The 22,860-nt window shown below is 55.2% G+C and overlaps 1 protein-coding gene across 1 annotated transcript in view; it reads right to left on the bottom strand.

Annotated features, from left to right (window-relative positions):
- The window catches only part of CACNA1E (calcium voltage-gated channel subunit alpha1 E), a 150,312-nt gene that overhangs the window by 19,724 nt on the left and 107,728 nt on the right, over positions 1 to 22,860 (bottom strand). The window contains exons 20-38 of the mRNA XM_055724493.1: positions 21,841 to 21,938; positions 18,796 to 18,852; positions 16,837 to 17,492; positions 16,508 to 16,714; positions 15,726 to 15,885; positions 15,048 to 15,177; positions 14,404 to 14,463; positions 13,948 to 14,054; positions 7,857 to 7,953; positions 6,578 to 6,738; positions 5,990 to 6,127; positions 5,208 to 5,409; positions 4,844 to 5,008; positions 4,306 to 4,416; positions 3,228 to 3,311; positions 3,017 to 3,142; positions 2,750 to 2,815; positions 681 to 772; positions 75 to 240 (exon numbers count right to left, since the gene is read on the bottom strand). Of these exons, the coding sequence (XP_055580468.1) occupies positions 75 to 240; positions 681 to 772; positions 2,750 to 2,815; positions 3,017 to 3,142; positions 3,228 to 3,311; positions 4,306 to 4,416; positions 4,844 to 5,008; positions 5,208 to 5,409; positions 5,990 to 6,127; positions 6,578 to 6,738; positions 7,857 to 7,953; positions 13,948 to 14,054; positions 14,404 to 14,463; positions 15,048 to 15,177; positions 15,726 to 15,885; positions 16,508 to 16,714; positions 16,837 to 17,492; positions 18,796 to 18,852; positions 21,841 to 21,938 (2,883 nt within the window). The remainder of the gene's footprint in view (positions 1 to 74; positions 241 to 680; positions 773 to 2,749; positions 2,816 to 3,016; positions 3,143 to 3,227; positions 3,312 to 4,305; positions 4,417 to 4,843; positions 5,009 to 5,207; positions 5,410 to 5,989; positions 6,128 to 6,577; positions 6,739 to 7,856; positions 7,954 to 13,947; positions 14,055 to 14,403; positions 14,464 to 15,047; positions 15,178 to 15,725; positions 15,886 to 16,507; positions 16,715 to 16,836; positions 17,493 to 18,795; positions 18,853 to 21,840; positions 21,939 to 22,860) is intronic.

The raw sequence follows: 22,860 nt of genomic DNA, 5'->3' as shown, positions 1-22,860 counted from the left end.
GACCCTATGGCTGGAGTGCAGGTTGGGGGCCTGATGAAAGGGACCCCCAGGGCTCTCAGGGAGAAGAAACTCACCAGGAAAGAGCAGAAGAAGATGAAGGAGACGAAGTAAACGTAGGCCAGGTCAGTGCCACAGCGCTCATTCTCGTTCTGCCCAGACGTCGCCGTCGTGTCGGGCTCACAGCCTTTGCCCTCCAGGCAGGACAGCATGATCTCCTGCCATGCCTCTCCTGTGGCACTCCTGCGCCCAACACAGCCTTGCTCAGCAGCTGGTGGTGGCACAGGGTGGAGCTGGGGCAGGACACCCCCAGGGAAAACCTCACAAGAAGCTGTGCAACCCCCTGCCCAAATTAAACACATCTCCAGTGTGCAGAGAAGCGAGACCCACATGAGTGCAGCCATGCTGGGGTGTAGCTCCTGGCACACAGGGCCAACTCCCTGCGGCCACCAGTTGGTCCAAAATACTGGGAGACAGACATCCTTTTGGGGACACAGCGGGGGGGTGTGTGTGTGTGTGTGTGTGTGAGGTTCCTGAGCTCCTGCAGTCATGTGCTTGTCCAGCTGGTCTTTAGCACCAAAATGACCTCCACCAAACGGCGCACGGCAAGAACCTGCCCAGCCTGGCTCCTGGTACACCTGCACCTAAAAATACCACCAAAGGAGTTTTCTGTGGTTGCTTACCTGAAGAGAAGCATGAGGGAGCCCAAAAAGCTGCGGAAGTTGTTGTGCCGGTTAATGTGGCTTTCCTCATCTAGTCTGATATTGCCAAAAACCTACAGGAGAAAGAAAAAGGGCTCAGTTCTTCAGGCAAGAGCTTGTTGGCCAGTGAAGAAGCTGCACGTTCACCTTCACTCAGGCACGCATCCCTGTGCTGCAGGGACCCATCCTGCCCAAGGTCTATCACCCTGGGTGCAGCCAGCCCACAAAGCAGTTGGCATCCACCCTCCCTGCACCATCCCTCACAGAAAAGCACCCCAGCAAATGCATGTTGGTGCACAGCCAGCACACCCAAGGAGCTGGCACCAAGCAGCCATTGGGGACAGAGACTCTCTTCTCCTCAACAGGGGTTTGCGGTGGGCAGCAAAGGCTGCGAGAGGTCGAGCTGCCATGGAAACAGAAGCACAGAGGACCTGGGATCAACCGAGTCCAACCGCTCCACATTCATCCCTCTGCTGTGCTATGGACAGCACCTGGGGATGGCATGGCACCCGGTGGTCCTGAGTGCACTGGAGGCACAGGGATGAGTCACACCACCCTGGGTGGGTGCTGGGTCACAGTCCTGGAAACTCCCAGGAGCTTTTCCCTTGGTGGGGAAACAGTCAGTAATGCTGGGGCCAGGCACAGCACCACAAACAGGTGGGGAAGGGCTCAGTGAGGGAGGGACAGACCGACCACTCACCCACCACAGACAGCCAGACACCTGGGACTACTGCCCCAGGGCCCCAAATGTGGACAATATCCTAATAATGACCCACAGCCAAGGCCATGGCAAGACATAACGAATGTTCGTAAAGTGCCTCAAATAGGAAAAATGTGCTGTTATTACTGTTAAATATTTATTCCACTTTCCATGAACCTAAAAATACACTAACTGCAGAGTATTTTTTCCCTGTACAGGTTTTTTGGAATGTGTAATTGTAGAATATTTTCTGCCTCCAGCTATTTTGCTCAAATAACGCCCACAGACTTTACTGCTTGGGGATTTGTTCACAATGGTGTTAAAAAAAAAAATAAAATAAATCAAATACTACCACACGGCAGGGAGGGAGGCTGAGTCAGATGGCGGTTGTTTAGCACGGAGAACACCTGGAGCCGGTGCTGGGATGTGTAGGACAGAGTGGCCAAAACCAGCCACGGGACTCGGGGTGGGAGAGAGGGGGTGTAAAAGACTAAACACCAGCAACTGCCCCAAGCAGGGGGCCACTGTGCTGCCTGCTGCCTCCCCAAAATCTGCCTGTCCTGGGGGTGCACATCAGGCAACAGCACTGGGTACTGCAGCAGCTTGCTCATCAGGCAGCTCCAGATCCTGAGCATTCGTCGTCAAAGATGCTTTGTCAGATCTTCAGCGTGGGATTTAGTCATCGCAGAACCGAGCCAGCCCTGCGGCACGTGTGGAGTTGAGGGTTTTAGCTCACATGTTTCTAATTTACCAGCTGGAGCCTGGAAAGCTGACATCTTCCCATGCTCTGCAGACCTCCCACCATCTGGTAGGTCACCACAGGACCCTAAGCATGAGAGCCCAAGCAGACCATCAGTGGCACGGCTCCGACATAAACCCTCCGCAGAGGGACAAGGTGGATGGCAGGCGGCAGGGATCACCACCATGATCCAGCCAACCGGATGGGAAAACTAAAAGGCTCCTCACCAGGTCCCTCAGGCATGAATTCAACCTCTGGGGGCTGCTAAGGAGTTGAAGATAGGATGCAATTTCTAAATGAAGGGGTGGCGATTTGAAAGCAGTCGCAGCACAGGATGCCCAGCTGCGTCCCCAGGGCCACACATCTCCAAGAGTTCAAGTTGGGAAGGCAGCTGCGGAGCTTGCCTGAACAAGCCCGTGGCAGCTGCCCCCAGGGCATGTGGCACTGCAGCTCCCAAACAAGCTGTTCCACCCTCGGGACCTTCCCTGACACCGTGACCGAGTGAAGCAGTGACAGGCAGGCACAAGGCTGGCTGCTGTGCATAATGCTGGGGACATGCTGGTCCAGCCTGTCCGCACCGGAGAGATTGCACACCGAGATGCCTGTGCTCACCTGCATCCCAATGATCGCGTAGATGAAGAAGAGCATGGCGATCAAGAGGCAGACATAGGGGAGGGCCTGCAAGAGAAGCAGATGAGTCATTTCATTTAGCACAAGTCCAGCTCCAGGGGAGTACGGAAAGCACGACGAGCAGGTGAGCTGTGCCGATCCATCTCTCCTACAAGCCAACAAGTCAGCAAACCCTCGGGAACAGCCTGCGTTTGGGAGCAGCACCCCAGCACTGTGGCCTGGGAGCAGAGCAGGGCACGTGGGACTTACCTTGAAGGACTGCACGAAGGTCCAGAGCAGGATACGGATGGTGTAACCCTGGCGCAGCAATTTGATGAGTCGAGCAGCCCGGAAGAGCTTCAGGAAGCTCATGTTGAAGCTGCTGGTGTTCACCAGCTGGGAGGAGATGAGAGGGTCAGAGAGAGGTGGGAGCCCCCGACCCTACAGCGGTACACCCTGATGCTCCCAGCCCCTGCTTCACCTTGGTGTCCGTCAGGATGATCTCCGTAATGCTGCCAATGACGGTGATGAAGTCAAAGATGTTCCAGGTGTCCCGGAAGTAGTTCTGCCAAAAGAAGGAGAGAGGCAGCATCGATTTGAGCTCAGGGATGGCAGGTCTGAAGGGCGCTGGGCCACAGGCCAAGGCTGCTCATGGACAACGGCAGCGGCAGCAGAGACCTTGCCACCCATTTGTATGCAGCCACGGTCAGGAGCATCGTCCTGCGTCTGAGATGGTGGCAGACCGGAGCATGTCTGCAGCAAGCAGCTTCTCCTGGGAGATGACTCACACATCCCACAGGCCACCCTGGTGAACAGGAACAGGAAAAGCAGCCACAGACAGCCCTGGTCAGGCTTCAACAGCAAATCACGCCGACCCTCACAGCCACGAGGCTGCTTTGCCTTCCTCTTCATGGGCACCCAGACCCACCTTAGCCCCTGCTGACTGCACAGCAGCTGGTGCAAGACCAGACTTGACTACTGCTGGGAGCAGGGAGGATGGCTAGAAACCCTCCTGCTGGTGGACCTCGTCTCCCAGTATGGGTTAGAAACAGGAAAGAAACTATAAAAGAGCAAATCCAACAGCTGCTCATAAGCAGCAAAGAGCAGCTGAAGAAAAGGCAGTCTGTGACTTCAAATCTTAAATGAGCAGCTGGGGACTTGCTGTGAATTAGGCAAGGAGCTCACTGCTGGTTGGGTATGGTCCAACTGGTGCAACCCAAGGACAGCAATGCACCAGCATCTCGTGGCTCCAAGGGACAAGGGACTGCAGCAGCAGTTGGCCTTAGCAGAGCTGCTGCACAGTACATACATGGTCCAGGCACCAAAGTACCACAGGAACAAGGCAAAAAGAAAAGCACTGGTGTGGCTTCCCCCACCAGCATCCAGAAGCGGGAAGTTTAATGAGAACTGAAGAAGTAATTCCAACCTAAAAGCAGCTCTCAGGCTGGAACCCAAAATAAATAGCAACAGCCTCACATTATTAACACCTTCCCTCTGTGATCTGTGTGCTGCCAAAGTCCAAATTAACACCCTCGTCAATAACAGGAGCAGCCACTCACCAGGAAGCCGAAAGCGATGATCTTGAGGACGCACTCCAAGGAGAACACCATGGTGAACGCGATGTTCAGGTACTTCAGGGCCAGCTCGTAGGTGTATGGAGCAGAGTAGTACTGATGGAAAAAGAGAAACATTGCTAGCCAGAAGGGGGCCTGCCAGCCTTTTGGCTGATGACTGTCCCAGGGAAGACCTGCAGTGGTCCATGTTCCTTGCCCTGGGTGTCTCAAGATCATCTCCTGCTCCCTCTCTCCACCCTCTCCCAGGACAGCTGCCGCTCCTTGTAAGAAGGAAGCGCAGAGTAAACCCAGATCTTTCTGCAGTAGTTAAGAGGTCCAGACCATTTAGGTCACCTCATTTACAGAAGACCTTGCCTCTAGTTTGGGGCACAGGGTATTTCAAGTGAGTGTGCCAAGGGAATACATGCTCAGACTGCCTCAAAGCATCTCCTAGAAACAACCAAAATACTCTCTGGTCTCATCCTGAGCGATCCTCCTTCTCCCCACTGGCCCAAACAGGACAGGCTCACTCTGACCGGCTCACCTTCATCATCAGCACCACGGTGTTCAACGCTATCATGGCCATGATGGTGTACTCGAAGGATGGGGAGACCACAAAGTGCCAGACCCGGTACTGGAAGGTGTGCCGGTTCTGGGGCATGTACCGCGTGAGGGGCTTGGCACTGATGGCAAAATCGATACAGGCCCTCTGGAACAAAACAACATGCATCAGACCCCGGCCGATGGTAACGTGGGGAGCAGTGGTTGCCACACTTCTTTCCTTCATGCACTGGGCAGGCAGGTGGCTCATGGCTTTCTTATACCTTTTCAACACCTAAGGAGTTCCAAGCTCGCAAACTCACAGAAAACCCATGGAAACATTCTCTTTCCCCCTCCCCAGACTGTACCTCGTTCTTCTCCAGACTGCACTCCTCCATCATTTTGTCTCCTTGCTCTTGGAACGTAATGATGATGAGAGCCACAAAAATGTTGACAAAGAAGAAAGGAAAGACCACAAAATAGACGACATAAAAAATGGACATCTCCATGCGGTTGCTGCGGCTAGGGCCGCGGTCCTCCTCAGTTACGTCCACCGAATGCTGCAGCACCCTGTGGGCAGACAGGTGAAGAAAAGCAACCAGAGATATGCCCATCAGGACTGCCACCATGCAGCACCTCTCACGGGACCCACTTGGTACAGCCAGCTTTGTCTGTCCACGCTTGTAACAATGAGGATAAAGCTCTGCCATAATCCGCTTTACAAGGACAACCCTTCTAAGTAGCTACAACTTGTTTTATGGTGCTTTTCCTGTGCCCCTGGTGGAAAATGGATTTTCCTGTGCTCTACACATAGAGAAAAAAATTGCCCAAGCTCACATGAGCATGGAGAGAGGTCTAGCCCTATGGTCATCTCTAAAATTGACCTAAAATATAGCTCAGGGCCACACAGGTGAAGGGATTATTCATCATTCGCTCCCTAAGGAAGAAGCTAACCCTAGCCACGGCCCCAGCCTCATATGGGGACTAAAAGCTCTTTTGTCCTGACATAATTTCTTGTCTTTTCTCTCCCGCTCCCTGCCCAGCAGATCCTTTCTCAGTCCTGCCTGGGTGTAGCCAGTTATGAACCCAGCCACCCCAATGGGGATGTCATCAGCCCCATTCAAGGGGGCAGACAGAACAGAATACTCACTGGGGCCAACCCTCGCCGGTGGAGACTGTGAACAGGGTGAGCAAAGCCCAGATGATATTGTCGTAGTGAAACTCATGGCGTTTCCATTCCCGGCACTTCACCTCCATCTTGTTCTTCTCATGGTCCACGTAGTTCCCTCTGCAAGGTTGGGACAGAGCAGTGACCTAGCTTTTTACGCTGCCCGGCTACGAGAGGGGGGCTTTAAAGCCTTGGGGCAGCGGGGGGGGGGGGGGGGGGGGGGGGGCGGGGGAGGGGCACCTCTCCTCCTATGGGGCTGGAGGGAGAAATGGGGAGAGGCTGAATAACAACCGTGGCGAAGTAGAGAAGGGAAAAGCAAAAGGGAAGAGAGAAGGAGGGAAGAGAACAGGAGCAAAATACAGGGCTCTGCATTCTGCATCCCATGCAAAGATGCACAGCGCTGACACAGCAATGTGGATGGGGCTCAGCCCATGCCATCCACCCCAAGAGACTATGGCCAAGAGCGAGTCGTGACCAAGGACTTGACTATGAATCACAGAAGACTTTACCCAGCACCCTGCCTTTGCCAGAGGTGTCAGCAGCATCAGACCTACTGAACAGGGCACCTACATGCAGTCCTTCTCCGTGTCCTTAGAGCTGTCAGTGCAGTAGAAAAACTTCCCCTTGAAGAGCTGGACGGCGATGACAGCAAAGATGAACATGAAGAGCTTGTAGACGATGAGGATGTTGAAGACATTTTTGAGGGAAGTCACGACACAGTCGAAGACAGCCTGCAGGAGAGGGCATAGCTCACCTCGGGGAACCCCTAGTCTTGGCAAAGGGCAGGACCAGGACCAGACTACCGTGTGGAAAGACATTTTCCACTTCTGGCGGGGAAAGGAGGAAGGACCTGGGCCTTCTCCCAGGCAAAGAGCTTTTTTATGCACGAATTTAATACCCGGACTATCCCCAGCACATGCATAGACACCGAGCGGCCCCTGAGACAGCAGCAGAGATGGATATTTATACCCTCAATGTTCTCTGCAACCGACAGGCGACCACCCCAGTGATGCCATTAACAGCACTCAAGACCAATTAGCAAACGCTTCATTGTTTTGCATCACCCTGAATAACAAGGCAGAGCAAATGCCTCTGCCTGCAATAGCAGCACCTCCCCAGGCTGTGCTCTCAGCAGCTCTCACAGCACTTTAAGAAAGAGAGGAATGTCCTTATCCTTGCCTGCATCATGGTGGATACAGAGGTGTCCAGGAATGAACTGACATGAGCTGACCAGGAAGAAAAGCTGGGGTCAAACCCCCTGTCTCTGGGTTGCCACTCTGGATCTCATCCATCAGCCAAATAACCTCTTCTAATTAAAAAACAGGGCTTCCTCAGTCTCTTACTCCTTTCTGATTCTATACGCCAGCAAGGGTAGGGAATTCCATAATCCTACCCATGCTGCATAAATAATCTCTCTGCTGAGGTGGGAAATCCCTGTCTAGTGCAACACCGTGACAGCACAGCACACAAAATCCCAAATTGAGCAAGCTGCTCTGGTGGGAAAGATTATGAACTTTGGAAAGAGATTTGAGCTCTCCCAAAGCCAGGACAGCCTGTTTTATCAGGAGAGCATCTGGGCTTTGCTGCCTCGTGCCCACTCCAGCCCCACTTGCCGTGGCGGAGGAACTGACACCTTGCAGAGATCCAGGCTTGCTTTTAATAACTTACTGCACCTCCAGGTATGAAGCAGCCTGAAGGACACTGTGTTTGAAAACCGGGCTCCCAAAACACAGCAAATGCTTGGGAAACTACTCGTTCATCACTCACAAGCTAATCGATGCATGTGGTCCCCGCACCCACCAGTTCAACTGGAGAAGACAGATGTAAGGCAGGAGATGGGGATCGTTACCTTCAGCTTGGGCAGTCGCTTGATGGTTTTCAGGGGCCTCAGGACCCGTAGCACACGGAGAGACTTGATGGTCTTGATATCCCGGCCCTTGTTGGTCCTACCACGTCAGAGGGAGGCGCACACACCCAAAAATGAAAAGGAGAGACAATAACCTTGAAGACCCAGGGCTTCCAGGTGCTTCACCTGGGGTGCTCTGGGGGTTTTAACTGCTGGCAATCCCCCCAGCATGTTGTGAGGGTGGAAACAAGAAGGCCACAAACATGTGGCTGCTGAGTGCTCAGCCCACCTAAATGAGTCTCCTCCAACACATGCGCTGACAGCTGGCGGAGATGAAAAATAAAGCAATCCTCCTCGGGATTAGCACCTTCCTCTCCTTGGGATTAGCACCTTTCCCCTCTGCTGGGGAGCAATAACCTTAACAAATCCCTTGCTGTGGGAAGCAGCGCGGTGCCAGGGCTGGGGCCGGTGATGCAATGCTCTCCCTGAGCAAGGGCAGTTGCCCACCCCCATGTCCCCAGGACAAGCCCCTCGACAGGCCAAGAAGTTTGTTTCCCTCCTGCAGGCATATGCCATTTGCAGATGGGGCTTGCAGGCAGTCCCACCATTGCCAAGTGCTTAGTACTGCTCCTGCCAGTTGAAAGAAACTAATAAAATGAGGCAGATGCACTCAATGGGGTCTACATGTAGGTGTCTCACAAAGGGTTTTCCATCCTGGTTTAGTCTTGAGGTTCATGGTCTTTACATTCACCTAGGGAATGCAAAGCACCTGCTCAGTGCTTGGTTTGTTCACACAAATGCTGTCTCTTGCAGCTTTCTGCCTTATTCCATAGTGCTACCCAACATGGTCAGCCTGGTCCTCTATCTCTCATGTAACTCCTCAGCCCTCCCTTCCCACTCCAGATCAGGGCTGACTTGCCTCCATCCCAAGTCAGCTAAGGGAGCCACAGCTTACCAGAAAGAATTATTTAGTAAAGCCCCCTCACAACCTTCATTTCTTGAATACAATACATTGATCCCAACCACAATACAAGGGGGGTTTTCTTGTCTTTTATCTAAAGCCTATGGGCTGAATCCCAGGATGGAGCAGACAGGTCCTGGTGAAGGTGGCACAGTTTGGATCCACCAGGTAACTTCAAAAAAGTCAAGGAAATTCCTTACCAACAACAGATGCTCCAGATTACACCACTCCTTTGTGAGGGTTAATGCAACAAGGAGCACAATAATGGGCTTAATGATTAAGAGATGTAAACAAACCCACTACTTAATAGTCCTCCCTAGGACCACAGCCCCACAAACGCATGGGAAGTAACTACACAAACAGCCCTGCAACTCACTTTGTATCTCTTGTCTCTTGTTTTGCTCCGTATCAGGGCCTGGGTAATTGGCTGGAGCATCCAGCTCAGGGCTGGGGTGAGGATTTGAGGGTGCTCAGCTGTGCAAGCTGCCACCAAGGACAACTCAGCTGTAGTGGTTTACAGCTGCTGAAGAGGGACTCTTCAGACCTCAGGAAACCTCCTGTGGATTTGCCTGGGATCCAACACAGATATGGAATATAGGGCTGGGTAATGCCTGGAGGAAAGTCTCGCCATGTCTGTGGCCCAGGCTGAGCTCTCCTCAGCCCCCTGTGCGTGGCATGAGCCACATCCCATGCCCTCAGCGGACATCAGGGCTGAAGTCCCTGCAGCGCTTCAGCGCAGGCAAAGCCCCTGCAGGGACAGAGCCTTTGGCTCTGTGGTGGACGCTGCTTTCCCCGTGCCCTGCTCCCCTCGGGTGTGCTGCACACTGTCTGCACAGACGCTGAAATCTGCAATGAAAGCACCCTCCTCCCAAGGCAAGGAACTGCATTGCTTTGCAAAGAAAATCCCGCCTGCACTTTCCTGGAGCACACCACCTTCAAAGCATCCCTGGGGCAATCCAGGGGTGCAGGCAGAGCAGCATACTCCAGTCTCTGCAAATGCAGCTAAGGGTCAGCACAGGTGTCAGACAGACTGACACCCGCCAGCACCCATCCCCCCGTGCTCCCCAGGGTGGCACCCCACAGCAACCCGACCGGTATAGTTACCCCAAAGCATTTCTGTCGGTGATCCAGCCCGGCAGCCACCAAACAGCACCAACGCAGAGAAAAAGAGAGAAGAGAGGAAAAAGGTAAGAAAAGCATCAGGGGAGCTGCACAGGGACAACCACAACCTCTCAGGTGTGGGGACACCGCAGCAGCCCTTCACCACCCCACACCTAGGCTGAAAGGCACAGTGAGTAGATCATGTTGTGTCCTCCAGGATGGACTGATCTCCAGGGAGGGACTCATCCAGCAAGCCAGGAGCCCCTGCCCTCCCCACCTGAGGTTTTGGGAGGGGGCACGTACTGAAACCTCAGCTGCAAGAGGAACCCATGGAGAGCAGGACAAGAACAGGCAGGTGCATGGTCCTCCTCGGCCAGGAGCTGGGGAGGGACCTCGAGGCTTGGCCCCAACCAGCCAAAAGCAGGTGCCTCTCAGGGAACCTACCTGCAAGGCCATACTAGTTCTCATCCAAACAGGCTAACTCTGTTAAATCACCTCCATCAAGAAATCCACTGATTAAGAGCCTGAGCCACAGCATGGGATCTCCTGCACCCCAGCAGGGTGCCCGCTTGGACAACCCAAGGTGGTCTACAAGGTCCCTAGTTGTAACCAAACCTCCATCCTTGCTTGAGCTGAGTCCCTGCCACATGCACACAGAGTGCTCAGCACTGGGGGCAGAGCCTATGAAGTAAAATATTTCTTAAAACCATAAAAACCACCCCAGGCCCTGGCTGCATGTTAGTGAAACAGGTGGAAGGTGTCTTGAAAAGGTGATAGTTTAATCCTGCAGCACTTCTGCAGTGGGATATCAGACCTCTGTCCTGACCAGCCTCACACCAGGTTATTTTGCAGTATGTAGGGGTCCCTCTTCCTTCCAGACACTGGTACCCACAGGCACAAGGAGATGCTGCTCAGCAAAGAAAGCACCTCTGCCGAGTACCTCTGGGTGGAGAAACACCTGCCCTTGCTCACCAGGTAAGATGACGAACACTATGCACTGGATGCTCAACCTTTCCACCAACTTTTCCACCACTCAGACCTTCCCACTGCTGCAAGCCCGCAGGCATCACCGCCTCTCGGCAGCTCCACAAAGCCGCAAGCGAGCACCGCTCGTCTGCACGATGCCTCCTCCTCGGGTGCCACGGGAGGCAAAAGCGAGCAGCATCTTCAGTTATGGTTCTGGTTATTTCCGCTAATTTAATTTGAATTCTTTGGAGATTTATGGTTTTATGTTGGGCTTTTTATTTAGGCTGCATTTGGACTGATGTATTAGCTTTCCACGTGGAGAGCTACAGATAGTCGAGACAGCCTCTCGCTTGGGATGCACAGGCTCTGAGGCGGCAGCGGACAAGCTGCAATGGCACACGAAGACACGGCTTTATGGGTGGCCGCTTGCTTACTGGTGATTTCGATGTGGCACCGATAGCCAGTAGATGGTGGCACTGCTGGACCAGCTCAGAGACCTCCAGCTGTGCCCACAGCTATCCAGGACCCCCATGGGAAAACCAAACTGCTATGGGGAGGCAAAAGGGGCAGAAAACCTGAACGGCATGGCACGTCCCAGCACCACTTCTACTGGGAAGCGCTGGACCTGGTCTCCAGCCACTCTCAGCCATGTCATCTCCACAGCCACTCCATGGGCATTGCTTTGCCCACCCAGTGCCATGGAGGCAAGGAAAGGGAGAGGGAGGACACTCGCCCCTCCCCCAGCCCTACATCAAGGAGCTCATGGAGGAAGAAGAAAAGGAGACGGATTCAAACATCACCACCAGAGTTTTCCTCTCGAGACCAGGAGGGAGGGAAGGGAGGGAGGGTGGCAGGTTGGGACATGTATAGCTGGCAATCATCCTGTGGCTCCTGGGGCCATAGTGGTGGTGGGCTGCCAGGGAGAGAGGCAGGTGTTCTTATAAATGCTTTACAATGTATAAACCCATCAGAAATCGCTGCAGTTCCTTCCCCCAAAGCCCGTAAGATCACCTTCTCCAGCAGGAGCCACCATTGGACATGGGGGAGAGGGACAATCCTGCAGGTTTACATTATAAAGAGTCCTCATCCACAACAGAAGCAACTTGATATCTACCCAGCTATGGCTACAAGAGCCAGCAGGTGACATAGATGCTTGCTGCAAACATATGCGGAGAGGCAAAGGCCTTCTCCATGGGAGGGGGTTCGGTGCCACAGCTGGTGGGAGTGCTCTCCCTCGAGAACTCAACTGCCCCGTGCCCAAAGGGACCTGTCCTTCACTCAGGAGCCTGGGTGGAGGCAGGAGGCAACCAGGGCTAAAAGGGACATGGCAGGTTCCCCACAGGCTCAGTGCTGGCATGTGGACACCCTGCCAGCCCCAGGGACCACCCCAGGAAGGGTGCCACCTTTGTGGGGTGGGAGCAAGGGGAGTAAACACCGATTACAATACTGTTAGCAGTGGTGAGGACACCTATCCACGCAGGAACAGGCTGAGCTATGCTCCTTCAGCCATCAGAAAGTCTGGATGAAAGAAGGAAGGAAAGGGCTCCCTTGTCCTCCTAAAGCCCCTCAAACCACCCAGCACATCATCAGGCTGCTGATGCCCTTGAGCTCCCCCAGACACCCTCTGAGGGGTTGCCCTGGCAGAGGAGGGATCAGCCAGACCCTGGGGACGTTCAATCCATCCTCGCGGTGGCCTGGGTGGCCTCCCAGGGGGCTCAGAGCAACGTCCTCAGCCAGCAAGCCTACACCACATCCCTTCCCCATGCTGGGGTGTGCGGTCAGCCCCCTGCCTTGCCCAGGGGCTGGGTCATCCCTGCACTGTGAGCTGAATTCTCCAGTGCCCTTCCCAAGAAGAGAGCAGTGGCTGAAAGCACTGGGTGTAAGAAGTGGGTGAGGAGGGTGAGGAAGGCAAAAGCGGCAAGCCAGGGAGGGTGCAAATGGGTGAGAGCAAGGGGAAGGAGCTGCCGGCTGGCCTGGAGCGAGATGGGAGGGTTGTAATCCATCAAATAACCTTGGGGCTCAGACTCAGCCACTCCAAAAGCCTCACGTGGTGCCTGAGCTGTGGACGAGGACAGGACTCCAGTCTGGGGGGCTGCCAGGCCCTCCCCTCTCACCAGCACTAACACCACCACCACCAGTGTCAAAGGCACAAAGAGAAATCAACAGTGTGACAAAGGAGCATGAGCCTCTCCTCCCTTCTGCTCTCCCTCCTCAGGCACCACAGCCCTGGGGACCAGGGGGTGCGCCTTGCCTGCAGGCATCGCCTTAGCACCCACTCTCTGGGTACCAGCATGTCCCTCCCTGCGCTCGCACTGTACCACCTGTCCCAACCGGCAGCACGGAGGAGGGCAGAGCAGCATGAAACTCATCCCTGGATGCTCCTGCCCTCCATGGCGTGGACACCACAGACCTCAAGCCACCCTGCGAAGGAGGACCCGCAGATGCTACAAGCTCAGTACTGGAACCCAGCTTCAAGGAGATGCTCAGCAGGGACACGCAGCAGAGCGAGCATGCAGCACCCTGCCCTCGTCACGATGCTGCAGAGTATGCGGTGTAAACCCCACCAGCCACATCCCCATCCATGCACAGCTCCAGGGCAATGCTCCCCCTCAGAGCAGAGGTAAAGTCACCAGCTGGGGTACCATTTCCAGCACAAACATATTTAGAGGGCAGCTCCACCTGACAGGCTGCTGCTTTGGCTTTCTTTGTGCACTCCGGGATGTACAGCAGGTATATAACTCCAGATCTGACACCCTTAGGTGTTTTTCCCTCTCTAACAGCCCCTTCTGCCCTCTTTCAAGTCCACTTTCACCACCAACCTCTTCCTAGTATCTCCAGCTTGCCTTGCCTCCCTCCTGCTTGCTCACCCAGCATTTGACAAACAAGAAGAAATACATCTCGAGCAGCCACGCACCGCTGCCAGGAGCCATCCCAGAAACAGAGCAGAAAGGTGTAGAGGAATAATAAAAAAAAATAATCAAGGTCTAGTAGCTATAACACACTTGCATTCTCCTCCCACCCTGGCCAAAGGAAGGCAAGGAGCTAACAAGGACAACAGCCACTTACGCCAAGGCAAAGGCCACCAGCGCTCCCACCACCACGATAAAATCCAGGATGTTCCAGAGGTCTCGGAAGTAGGAGCCATCCTGCAGGATCAAGCCCTGATCAATCATCTGGAGAGGAAAAAAACAGTGAGAAAAACAAGCAGGGAATGAGCACCTCGGTCATCAAGTGGAGGCAGCCGCAGGCGGGATGTGCTGAAGGACAAGGACACTGTCCCCTGGGGAGCAGCAGACCTGTCCCTGTGCCCTGAGTACGCATCAAGGACCGCCATGTTTTGTGGAAGCCTGGAGGCTGATAGAAGTGGTGCTGAGCACTCTCAAGTCCCACTGCTAAGAAGCAGGCTTTAAGGTCTCCATCATCCAAATTTAGGACCAGAACCAAAAAACTGAGCTGTTTCCCACCCGCTGTGAGGATGCTGCAGGACTCAGCAGAGTGCAGCCAGCCTGCAAGGTCTCTTACCTTGATAACCATCTCAAAGGTGAAGACGCCAGTGAAGACATAGTCAAAATACCTCAGGACCTGCAGAGATTGGGCACAGGTGCTCTGTAGCTGCCGCCAAGCAAACGGGCTCGCTTGTACCCACCCAGACCCAGTTACCACCCCACGCTGGGGCTCGCCTGGCTCAGGCGCAGATGGAGGGTTGGTTTCCTTGCCCAAACCCAGCCTGTTCCCTCAGAGTTCAGGACAGCCATAAAGCCTGCCTGTGCAGGCAGGAGGGAAACATTCCCTCTGCATGGTGCAAGTGGCTCTGAAATCATGCTGCGAGCCAGAATCGTGCCCCGCCCCTCCCCCCCACCCCACCCCTCCCTGGACCAGTGCCTGTGCACATCAGCATCTCCCCAGTTTAAGCCACTTGGCTGTCGACAAGGTGCCCTGGTCCGCTCCCCAGGCTCTAAACCCTGCATGTGGGAGGCTGAGAGCAATTGCCAGGGTTTATAAAGGAAGGTGATGGGGAAGAACTCAGGCCCCATGGTGCAGGTGCTGCCGCTGGCTGTCCTGATCCATGTCCCACATGTGTCCCCCACCACGGAAGCTAAAATCCTACAGGACCCTCTGCCTGCATTGCCTGTGGGATGGGGGGAGCAGGGGAGGTTTGCAATCACTTTATTGCGGTCGGAGTTGGTGAGGACGGGATCCTCCGCCGCAAGGGCGATGCTGCTGGCGGCGATCACCAGGAGGATGCACATCTCGAAGTAACGCAGGTTCACAATGTAGTGGCAAGCCCTCCGCACCCTGCAGGGAGACAGCCCGCACCCCAATCTGTGAGCCCCTGGCATGCCCCAGGCATGGCCCACATGCAAAACCCACCCCACATCACCGCCTTCCACGGCAGAAAGATGGGCAGCCAAGTCCAAGGAGCAAAACGAGGAAGCCCAAGGGTGGTTTGAGCTTGCTGACCCCTTTGCTCAGCTGTCCCAGCCCCCCAGACACCCCACAGCCAGCCAGGGACAGTCCCTGAGAAACTGGGGTGCTTATTCTTCCAGGTTGCTGGAGCTGGGCAAGAGCTACAGGGGAGCAGAAAACTGCGGAAAAATGTAACAAGCATTGAATAAAAAATAAAACAGCCAGCAACCAGCAGTCAGGAGAGAAAGCCATGAGCGTGGCTGGCAGAGGGAGAGCGCTGCTGGGGCTTCAGGAACACCGTGGCTGGTTAGCCAGGCTGTTTGGGAGATATCCAACCCCCTTCCCAAGGGGATCCCCTGTTTTCATTGATGTCTAGGTGTCCTTCCCCTTGCAGCCCTCCCCAGCCCCAGGCTCCTACAGTCCAAAAAATGTCTCACGGGTTTGTGGTGCTGAAGATGAACATGGAGCTGTGCGGCACCATCGCTTTGCCCGTCTCACTTTTTTCCTTCTTCCGCTTCTTCTTCTCCATCTCCTCCTCGTCCTCTTTGCTCTCAGCCTCCTTTAAGGGGCTGGCTTCGCCATCTGTCTTGTTGCTAACTGCAGGAAAGCAAGAGCCTTTGCCTGGCCTTGCACCCAGACAGCACCCTGGGGTGTCCCTGCCACCCAAGCATCTGCAAACAGCCCCCCCCCCCCCTCCAGTTTCAGCTTTGCATCCCCACGCTGTTATGGGGAGAGGGATCAGAAGGGAATAAAAGACACGAGCTGCCAGGATGAAGCAGACGAAAGGGGTTTTAACAAGGCCAGCTTTTGCAGTGCTGTTTAATTAATAACACCGTTAAATGCGGCTCACCTTGACAGCAAGGATGCTGTTAAGGGGTTTGAGCACAGCGAGCTGGGCCGAGTCTGCGGATGTGTTAGGAAAAACAGGGGATGCCAGTGTTTTCTCCAGGCAGAGAGGAAGGGGGAAGGAGGGATCAGGCAAAGGGGCAGGTGGGAAGGAGGTGAAAAAGGGAGAAGGTCCCCAGGGGATAGTGGAACATCAGCATTGCCTTCAGGCTTCCTGCACAACTGAGGTGCCAAAGAGAGGTGCTGCAAGGAGCAGCAAGAAAAGCCCCCCAGTTGATGGATACAGATAGGAAAAGCAGTGCAAGTGGCTTTCCATCCCCACAGGGTCCCTGAGGGCTGGGAGAGGGGCTCAGGAAAGAGAGAGGGTCCTCACTCTGTACCACAGTGGAGTCGTGGACATCGATCATGATGGTGGTGCTCTCCGTGGCCTTCTCAGTGTTGGGGGTGATGGAAGAGAGGTCGGGCTCGCTCCGGCTGACGGTGTGGCTGGCCTCTAGCAGTGCTTGCTCACTGGTGTCCAGGCTGCTACAGTCCTGTTCCATCAGGCTGCCTGTCTTCCCCTGGGGGGGCTCAGGTCCCCCTCGCTGGGCACTCCCCTCCTCAGCGGTCCCAACGAGCTCTGCATTGCCGGCAGGGACCTCCGTTTGTCCTGCGGGATGGATGTGGGAGAGAAAAAGGTGCAAGGAGATAAGGGGAGAGGACAAGGAAGGATCTGTGGGAACTGCAAGATGCCCTCCCCAGGTACCAACCTGATGGACTCTCCGCTCGCCTCTGGCTCCCCCTGAATCAGTGCCTCCGCTGCAGCCACGTCCCCACGCCGGTCCCCATCCTGCATCCCCTCCGTGGGGCTGGCCTCCTCCAGACCCATCTCCTGGCTGGCCGAGCGGCTCCCCAGGGCACCAGCCGGCTCCTTCCCCTCCATCCGGGCTCTGCGGTGCCGGCTGCGCCGCTGGCTTTGCCTCATCCTGGCCCTATCCTCGATGCTGCCTCCTGCCCCATCCTGCTCGCCTGGCTCACAGTTCCCATGGCACGATTTCTGGTGCCATGGCTCCTTGTCTCGCTTGGCCCGGGGTGATGGGCTCCTCCTGTCCTCACCACCACCAGGGTTGGCTCCCGGGGCTGGCTGCTCAGGTCCCTCAGCCGGTGGCCGCTCGCCCTTGCCGCCCTGCTCCTCAGTGCATTTCTCCAGGGCAACGCCATCGCCCGGTTTCTTCCTGCGGAAGATGCTGGCATGGGGGTTGATGAGGGGCGGCTCATCCTTGTTGATGCCCTCCTGGCTGGACATCTGCATGTGCCGGCGCAGCTGGCTGGTGCGCTGCTCCCACACCGACATGTGGTGCCGCCGGCGACGCTCCCGCCTACAATGGGGGACAGTGAGGGATCGGCCTCCCAACTGCCCCCCCGGTGAAGCACCCACCCTGGATTTAATTTGGGAATCCCAAGGAGAAGGAAATGCCATCCTCAGGGCTACAGGCTGGGCTCCTGCTTTATCCCCAGCCCTCCAGCATCCCTCTGGTGCTGGCAGGGGCTGGAAATGGGACTAAGACTGTACTTCTGCCCCTTCAGAAGGCATCAGGCTGGTGATGGACCAGCTCCAGCAGCCTCACAGCTGCCCTGAAGCTTTCAGGCCGCGTGCCCAGCTTGCTGGAAGCAGCCAGCACTCCAGCCTGCCCTACCCTAGCCAGGTGGTGACCACCTTCCTCTTGTGTGATTGCCTGGGGACATCTTCTTAACTACAGGCAGTGACCTCTCACTGCGGCTGGGGATCCCTGCTTGCACTGGGGACCCCTCCTTGCACTGGGGACACCTTTGCATCGCCAGCTCCTTGGAGCCAGGCTCCTTTTCAGAGCAGCACCGCCATAATGGTACAACTGACAGTGCAGGGGACTCAGACAAGAGCCAGCTTGCCAGCAAGGGTGGCAGTCCTGATGGGATGGGGACAGTAAGAGAGGAAAAGCAGCCAGGTACAAGACCTGCCTTTCTCAGTGAGAGATGGCCCTTGGAGACATTCACAATGGAGAATGTCACCGGGTGCAGGAGGCCCTCTCCATCCCTGCGCTGCTATGCTCAGCCAGGACAGCCTCTCACCCAGCACGTCCTGAGTAGGAAACGAGCCCACAGCCTGGGGGAGCAGCGGTTTCAGTGTCTAGGAGCTGTACTGGGCTTCCCTACGTTCCTGCAGGTGTGCTCTAGGGACAAGTAGGCTATGCCATGAAACCTTTGCAGTGCCGTAAATACGCACACAAACACCCTAGAAAAGACAGACGAGCCCTTCCCAACACACCTGGGCACACGGAAGCACCCACAAGCACACACGTGTACACACACCGCTCACCCCCAGAAGATGCGCAGCTGCACATCCACAGGTAGCGGCACACACCAACACACACGTACTGCACGGCACACGCACGAGGAGGTTAGGCACGCACAACAGACCGCGAGCCCACGCACAAATCCACAAATGCACGCGCACACAGACAGGGGTGCAGAGGAGCACACTAAAATACAGGCGTACACATACACACACGAGCCCCCCCCCCCCCCCCCCCCCCCCCCCCCCCCCGCCGAGGAGGCTGGAGGGGAGCGGTGTGCGCTCTGGCCCCGCGGACGCACAGAAAGCACAGGAGCCACAGATGACACGCGCCCCCGCGGCCCACATACAGGTGGCTGCTGCGTGGCTCCCACATCGACATGTGGTGTCTCCTTCGCCTGTCTCTTCTGGGGAGGAAAAACAAACGGGTTCAATCTCCCCTTCACCCCTTCTTCGACTCATGTGGGCAACGCAGAAAGGTGGCCCCCACCCTGGCCCCAGGCAGCCCGCATCTCTTTGCCTGCCGGCTGCTGGGATGCTGGAGCATCCTAGTGAACCCCTGCACGTACGTGCTTGCACACCTGCTGCCCACAGGGCTGCCCGCGCTCACACCCACGCACTGTGATCTATTTTGTGGGGGCCACGGAGCCTTCCCTGTGCCAGCCAGTTGCGCAGTAGTGGCACGGGGCAGGCTGTACAGGCTGCAGCCCCTCAGAAGCCCTAGGACATGCTTGGATATTTAACAACTCTTTCAAACTGCTTCAGATTCACCTCTCCCAAGCAACACGTGGCAATTTGAAAGAGGAAGCAATGCATCAGGCTGGCCTCGAGCTGCTCAGAGCCATCGCCGTGGGTTGGTGCTGCCCTGATACCACAGTGGGGAACGTGAAGTTCCCCAGCAAAAGCAAGGCATAAACCTAGGGCTGAGATGCTGACACGGAGAGGCTTAACAGGGCTGTCGGTGCCCTTCACCCCTACTGAATTTAGGCAGCTGGGGAGATTCAAGGCTTAATCCTTTGTATCAGCACAGAAAAGATTCAGATACGCACAGCCCCAAGCGAACAGCCCTGAGCATACGCAAATAAATGTGCATGCCATGATTTAGAGGGTTTCCTTTTTGCAAATGCCATGTGTGTGTGCAGGACATGCAAGGAAATACACTCCAAGGGCCCACGTGCACGCAGAGCTCACACAGGTCAGATGGGGTGCATCTCGCTGCCGTCCTGCGAGTGCAGCAATACCCTTGGACCCCATGTGTGTCATGCTGGTGACTGCCTCCTTACAGCCATGTGCACGGGAACAGCCCAGTGCCATGCTCAAGGCAGAGTGCGAGCTGCAGGCACCTGCTGCCATCCCCGCAGCAAGTGGCCGAGCCTTCAAATGCATCCACGCACCACGTTAGGCACCAACACATGACAGCATCCGCATGCGTCCATCTGGCCACCCACTCATCAAACAGCCCCAAGCCATCTGCACCAATGGCGCCCATGTACAAATACAATACTCCGATCGGCACCACAGCCGCCCACGCCAACCTGGCCACGTGGGAACACTCATCCCCAAGTGCCACCGGACCTCTCTGCAGGCAGGAACGCGTGTACCAAACCTGCCTGCGCTGGGTACCCACATAGAAATGAAGCCATCTGTGTCTGCGCACAACCAAACGCAGAGACCGGCTCAGCTTCACCACTCTGAGTTACCAACAGCCCTTCAGTACCGGCTCTGCTCTGGCTCATCCCTTGCTGTGATGTCCCCACTGTCCCTCCCCAGCTGCTGGCGTCAGCGTAGCACCACTAGAAGCACATCAAGACCTGATGCTGGAGATGGTCAGCCCCATGGCATCACATCCCCTTCCCTGCCCCTGACACCATCCATCCTGATGAGGGGGAAGGAGCTGGAAAAAAGATCTGCAAATATCAACACCTCCCATTTCAATGTCACTAGAACAACAACAAAAGGCTAAAGAGATCTGCTTTCCTAACCAGACGTATCTGACAATGGCTAGAAAACTATAGCAGGGATGTGCAGCGTGGACAAATCCTTCAATGTCCTAATACAGTCCATCTCCCTCTCTCCTGCCTGCCCATTCTCCAGCCCCTTCTGCAGCCTAAATCCCTCCATCCCCTTGCCTTATCTGACACGTTCCCACTGGTAGCCAGAGACAGTCACGATACACACTCTACCACCTCTCCCATATCCCCCCTCCCAGTACCTGGCCAGGCACAGATTTATCATGAACATCCCATCACCCCCAAACCAGCGTGATACCTGCAGCGGCTGGAAAACCAGGCAGGGCTGACAAGTACCCCCCAGTTCCTGCTGCCACTAAAGCCACAGGTGATGCGTGCCGGGTGGGGGACCATCGCATCCCACTGCTGCCAAGTTGCTGCCTCCGACACCCCCCCGCCCCAGATCAGTGCTCGCCTGAAGACAGCAGTTTCTCTCGGCAAATCTGCAAGAGATTCTGCCATGTACAAGCTTGGCTGGGTTTCAAAGAATAACGAAACCTAAAATTCCCTGGGAAGGGATTCTATAAAAAAAAAGAAAAAAAAAAATCCTTTCAGCCGTACTGAAATGTACTGTTTTGGGAAACAAATCAAAACGCCTCGTTCCAATGTTGACTTTGAAAGTTTTATGTGATTTAGACCATATGACACTGCAAAATAAAGAGAAAAAAGGCGTCTAGAAAGGAAAAAACAGAATTTTCTTCTGCTGAAACGCAGAGACAAGGCTCCTTAACACCATGCCAGGGGTTTATGTGGTTTGGGGCTTTTTTTTCTTGCCCAAATCAAATTTCTTTACAGTCAAACATGGTTTTGCAAACCTGCTCCATCTCTCATAACTGCATTTGCTACCCGGGGAAGGAGCCCGGGGGAGATTTGTGACACCTCTGCTCCCTTCTCCCCCAACCCTGGCTGCTCTCCCGCAGCTCTGCCAAGAAAAAACGCTCTGCAGGAACAAATATCACCCCTCCTCAAGAAAAACTTGAGATCCTTTCCACCTCCCCAGCCTCCTTCTCCACCCCTAGCAGCAGTCCTGAGTGTTTTGAGCTGTACACTGGAGGCAGAAAGCCTCCTTTAGGGTGCTTCTGCCATGCCCAAGCACGGAGGCTGCTGCTTGGGGCAGGGGTGGGCAACTCCAGGTGCCACAGGGTGACCAGTCCCTGCTCTGACACCTCTTTGGAGACACTGCTGCTCATGGGGAACACACTCCTACATCTCCATCCATCCTCAGGAAGACACGTGGATAGGGAGTCACCCAGTGTGGGGACCCCTTTTTCTTTCAGCAGCCCCCCCAGCCAGCCGCGCCAGGCTCCACACTTCAGCTCCCCACTCTGCTGAGAACCCGGCTGGGCTCAGGAGGGCACAGGGGTAGCAGCACGGGCAGTCACTCACTCGATAGCAGGCATGTTTGGGGCAGACATGGGGCTGACTTCTTTGGCTTTCTGAAGGGCGTGCTTCTGGTTAAAGGCCTCCTCTTCCTCCTGCTCATCCTGCAGAGGAAAGAGGGGAGTTGCTTAGTGGGATGCTGTGGTTTCAAGGGAAGGTGCAGCCATCGGAGGCAGCGAGAGATGCACAGGGATACCTTAGATGAAAAGGTGTGCAGGAGAAAGGCGGAGCTGTATTTCCAGAGACAGCCTTTATTTTCCTTGTGCTGTGGGGACACAACTTCCCCACTATGCCAGATCTTACTGAAGGCGTCAGCACTACTTAAATAAGTGAACCCAGCCCACTCCAGGCAAGAGCTGGGCTGTGCACACTAGAACAGCCCCAGACAGTGTAGACCGACTCAGCCCTCCCTTCTGCACAGCCACAGGGGTGAGACAGGCATCCCCTCAATAGAGTGGGAGGCAAGGCATCCATGAATGACCCCAGCAGAGACCATATTGCTTTAATGAGTATGGTTGTGTCTCTGGAGCAAAAAATTGTCATTAGGAGTCATTAGCATGCATTCAGCCTTTTCGAAAACTCAGCACTCTCTTAATTGATGCTGCTGGTATGCGGCAGGGCTCTCCCACCCCTCTCACCCCAGCAGCTGGCAGTCCCTGGAAATGCCACCTGCACCCACCACGGGATGAGAGGGACTGCCACGTGCACCCCTCAGGCAAGCGAGTACCATGCCCCATTTCGTTTGCTGCTAGCGGGTCAGCTTTACACCAGCGTGGAACCCTCTCAGTAAGCCCCAGGGAACTGAGTAATAGGTATGGGCTCCGGAAAAAACCAAGCACCACCAGATTGCTGGTTTCCTCCAAAGAGCAGCAACGACCCTTGCAGCTCTTGCCTATTCACCATTATCCAGATGGTGCCCCAATACTTTAGCACTCCCCAAATATTTTCCAGCTCAGCCTAATAACCTTCTGAAGCACCATCCTAAATTGCATTCTAAATCACACGCACTGCTTTGTGGGCAGGTGG

The sequence above is a fragment of the Falco cherrug genome, chromosome 12 (genome assembly GCF_023634085.1).
Source record: "Falco cherrug isolate bFalChe1 chromosome 12, bFalChe1.pri, whole genome shotgun sequence".
Taxonomy (NCBI): Eukaryota; Metazoa; Chordata; class Aves; order Falconiformes; family Falconidae; genus Falco; species Falco cherrug.
This window is presented reverse-complemented; position numbering and strand designations above follow the sequence as displayed.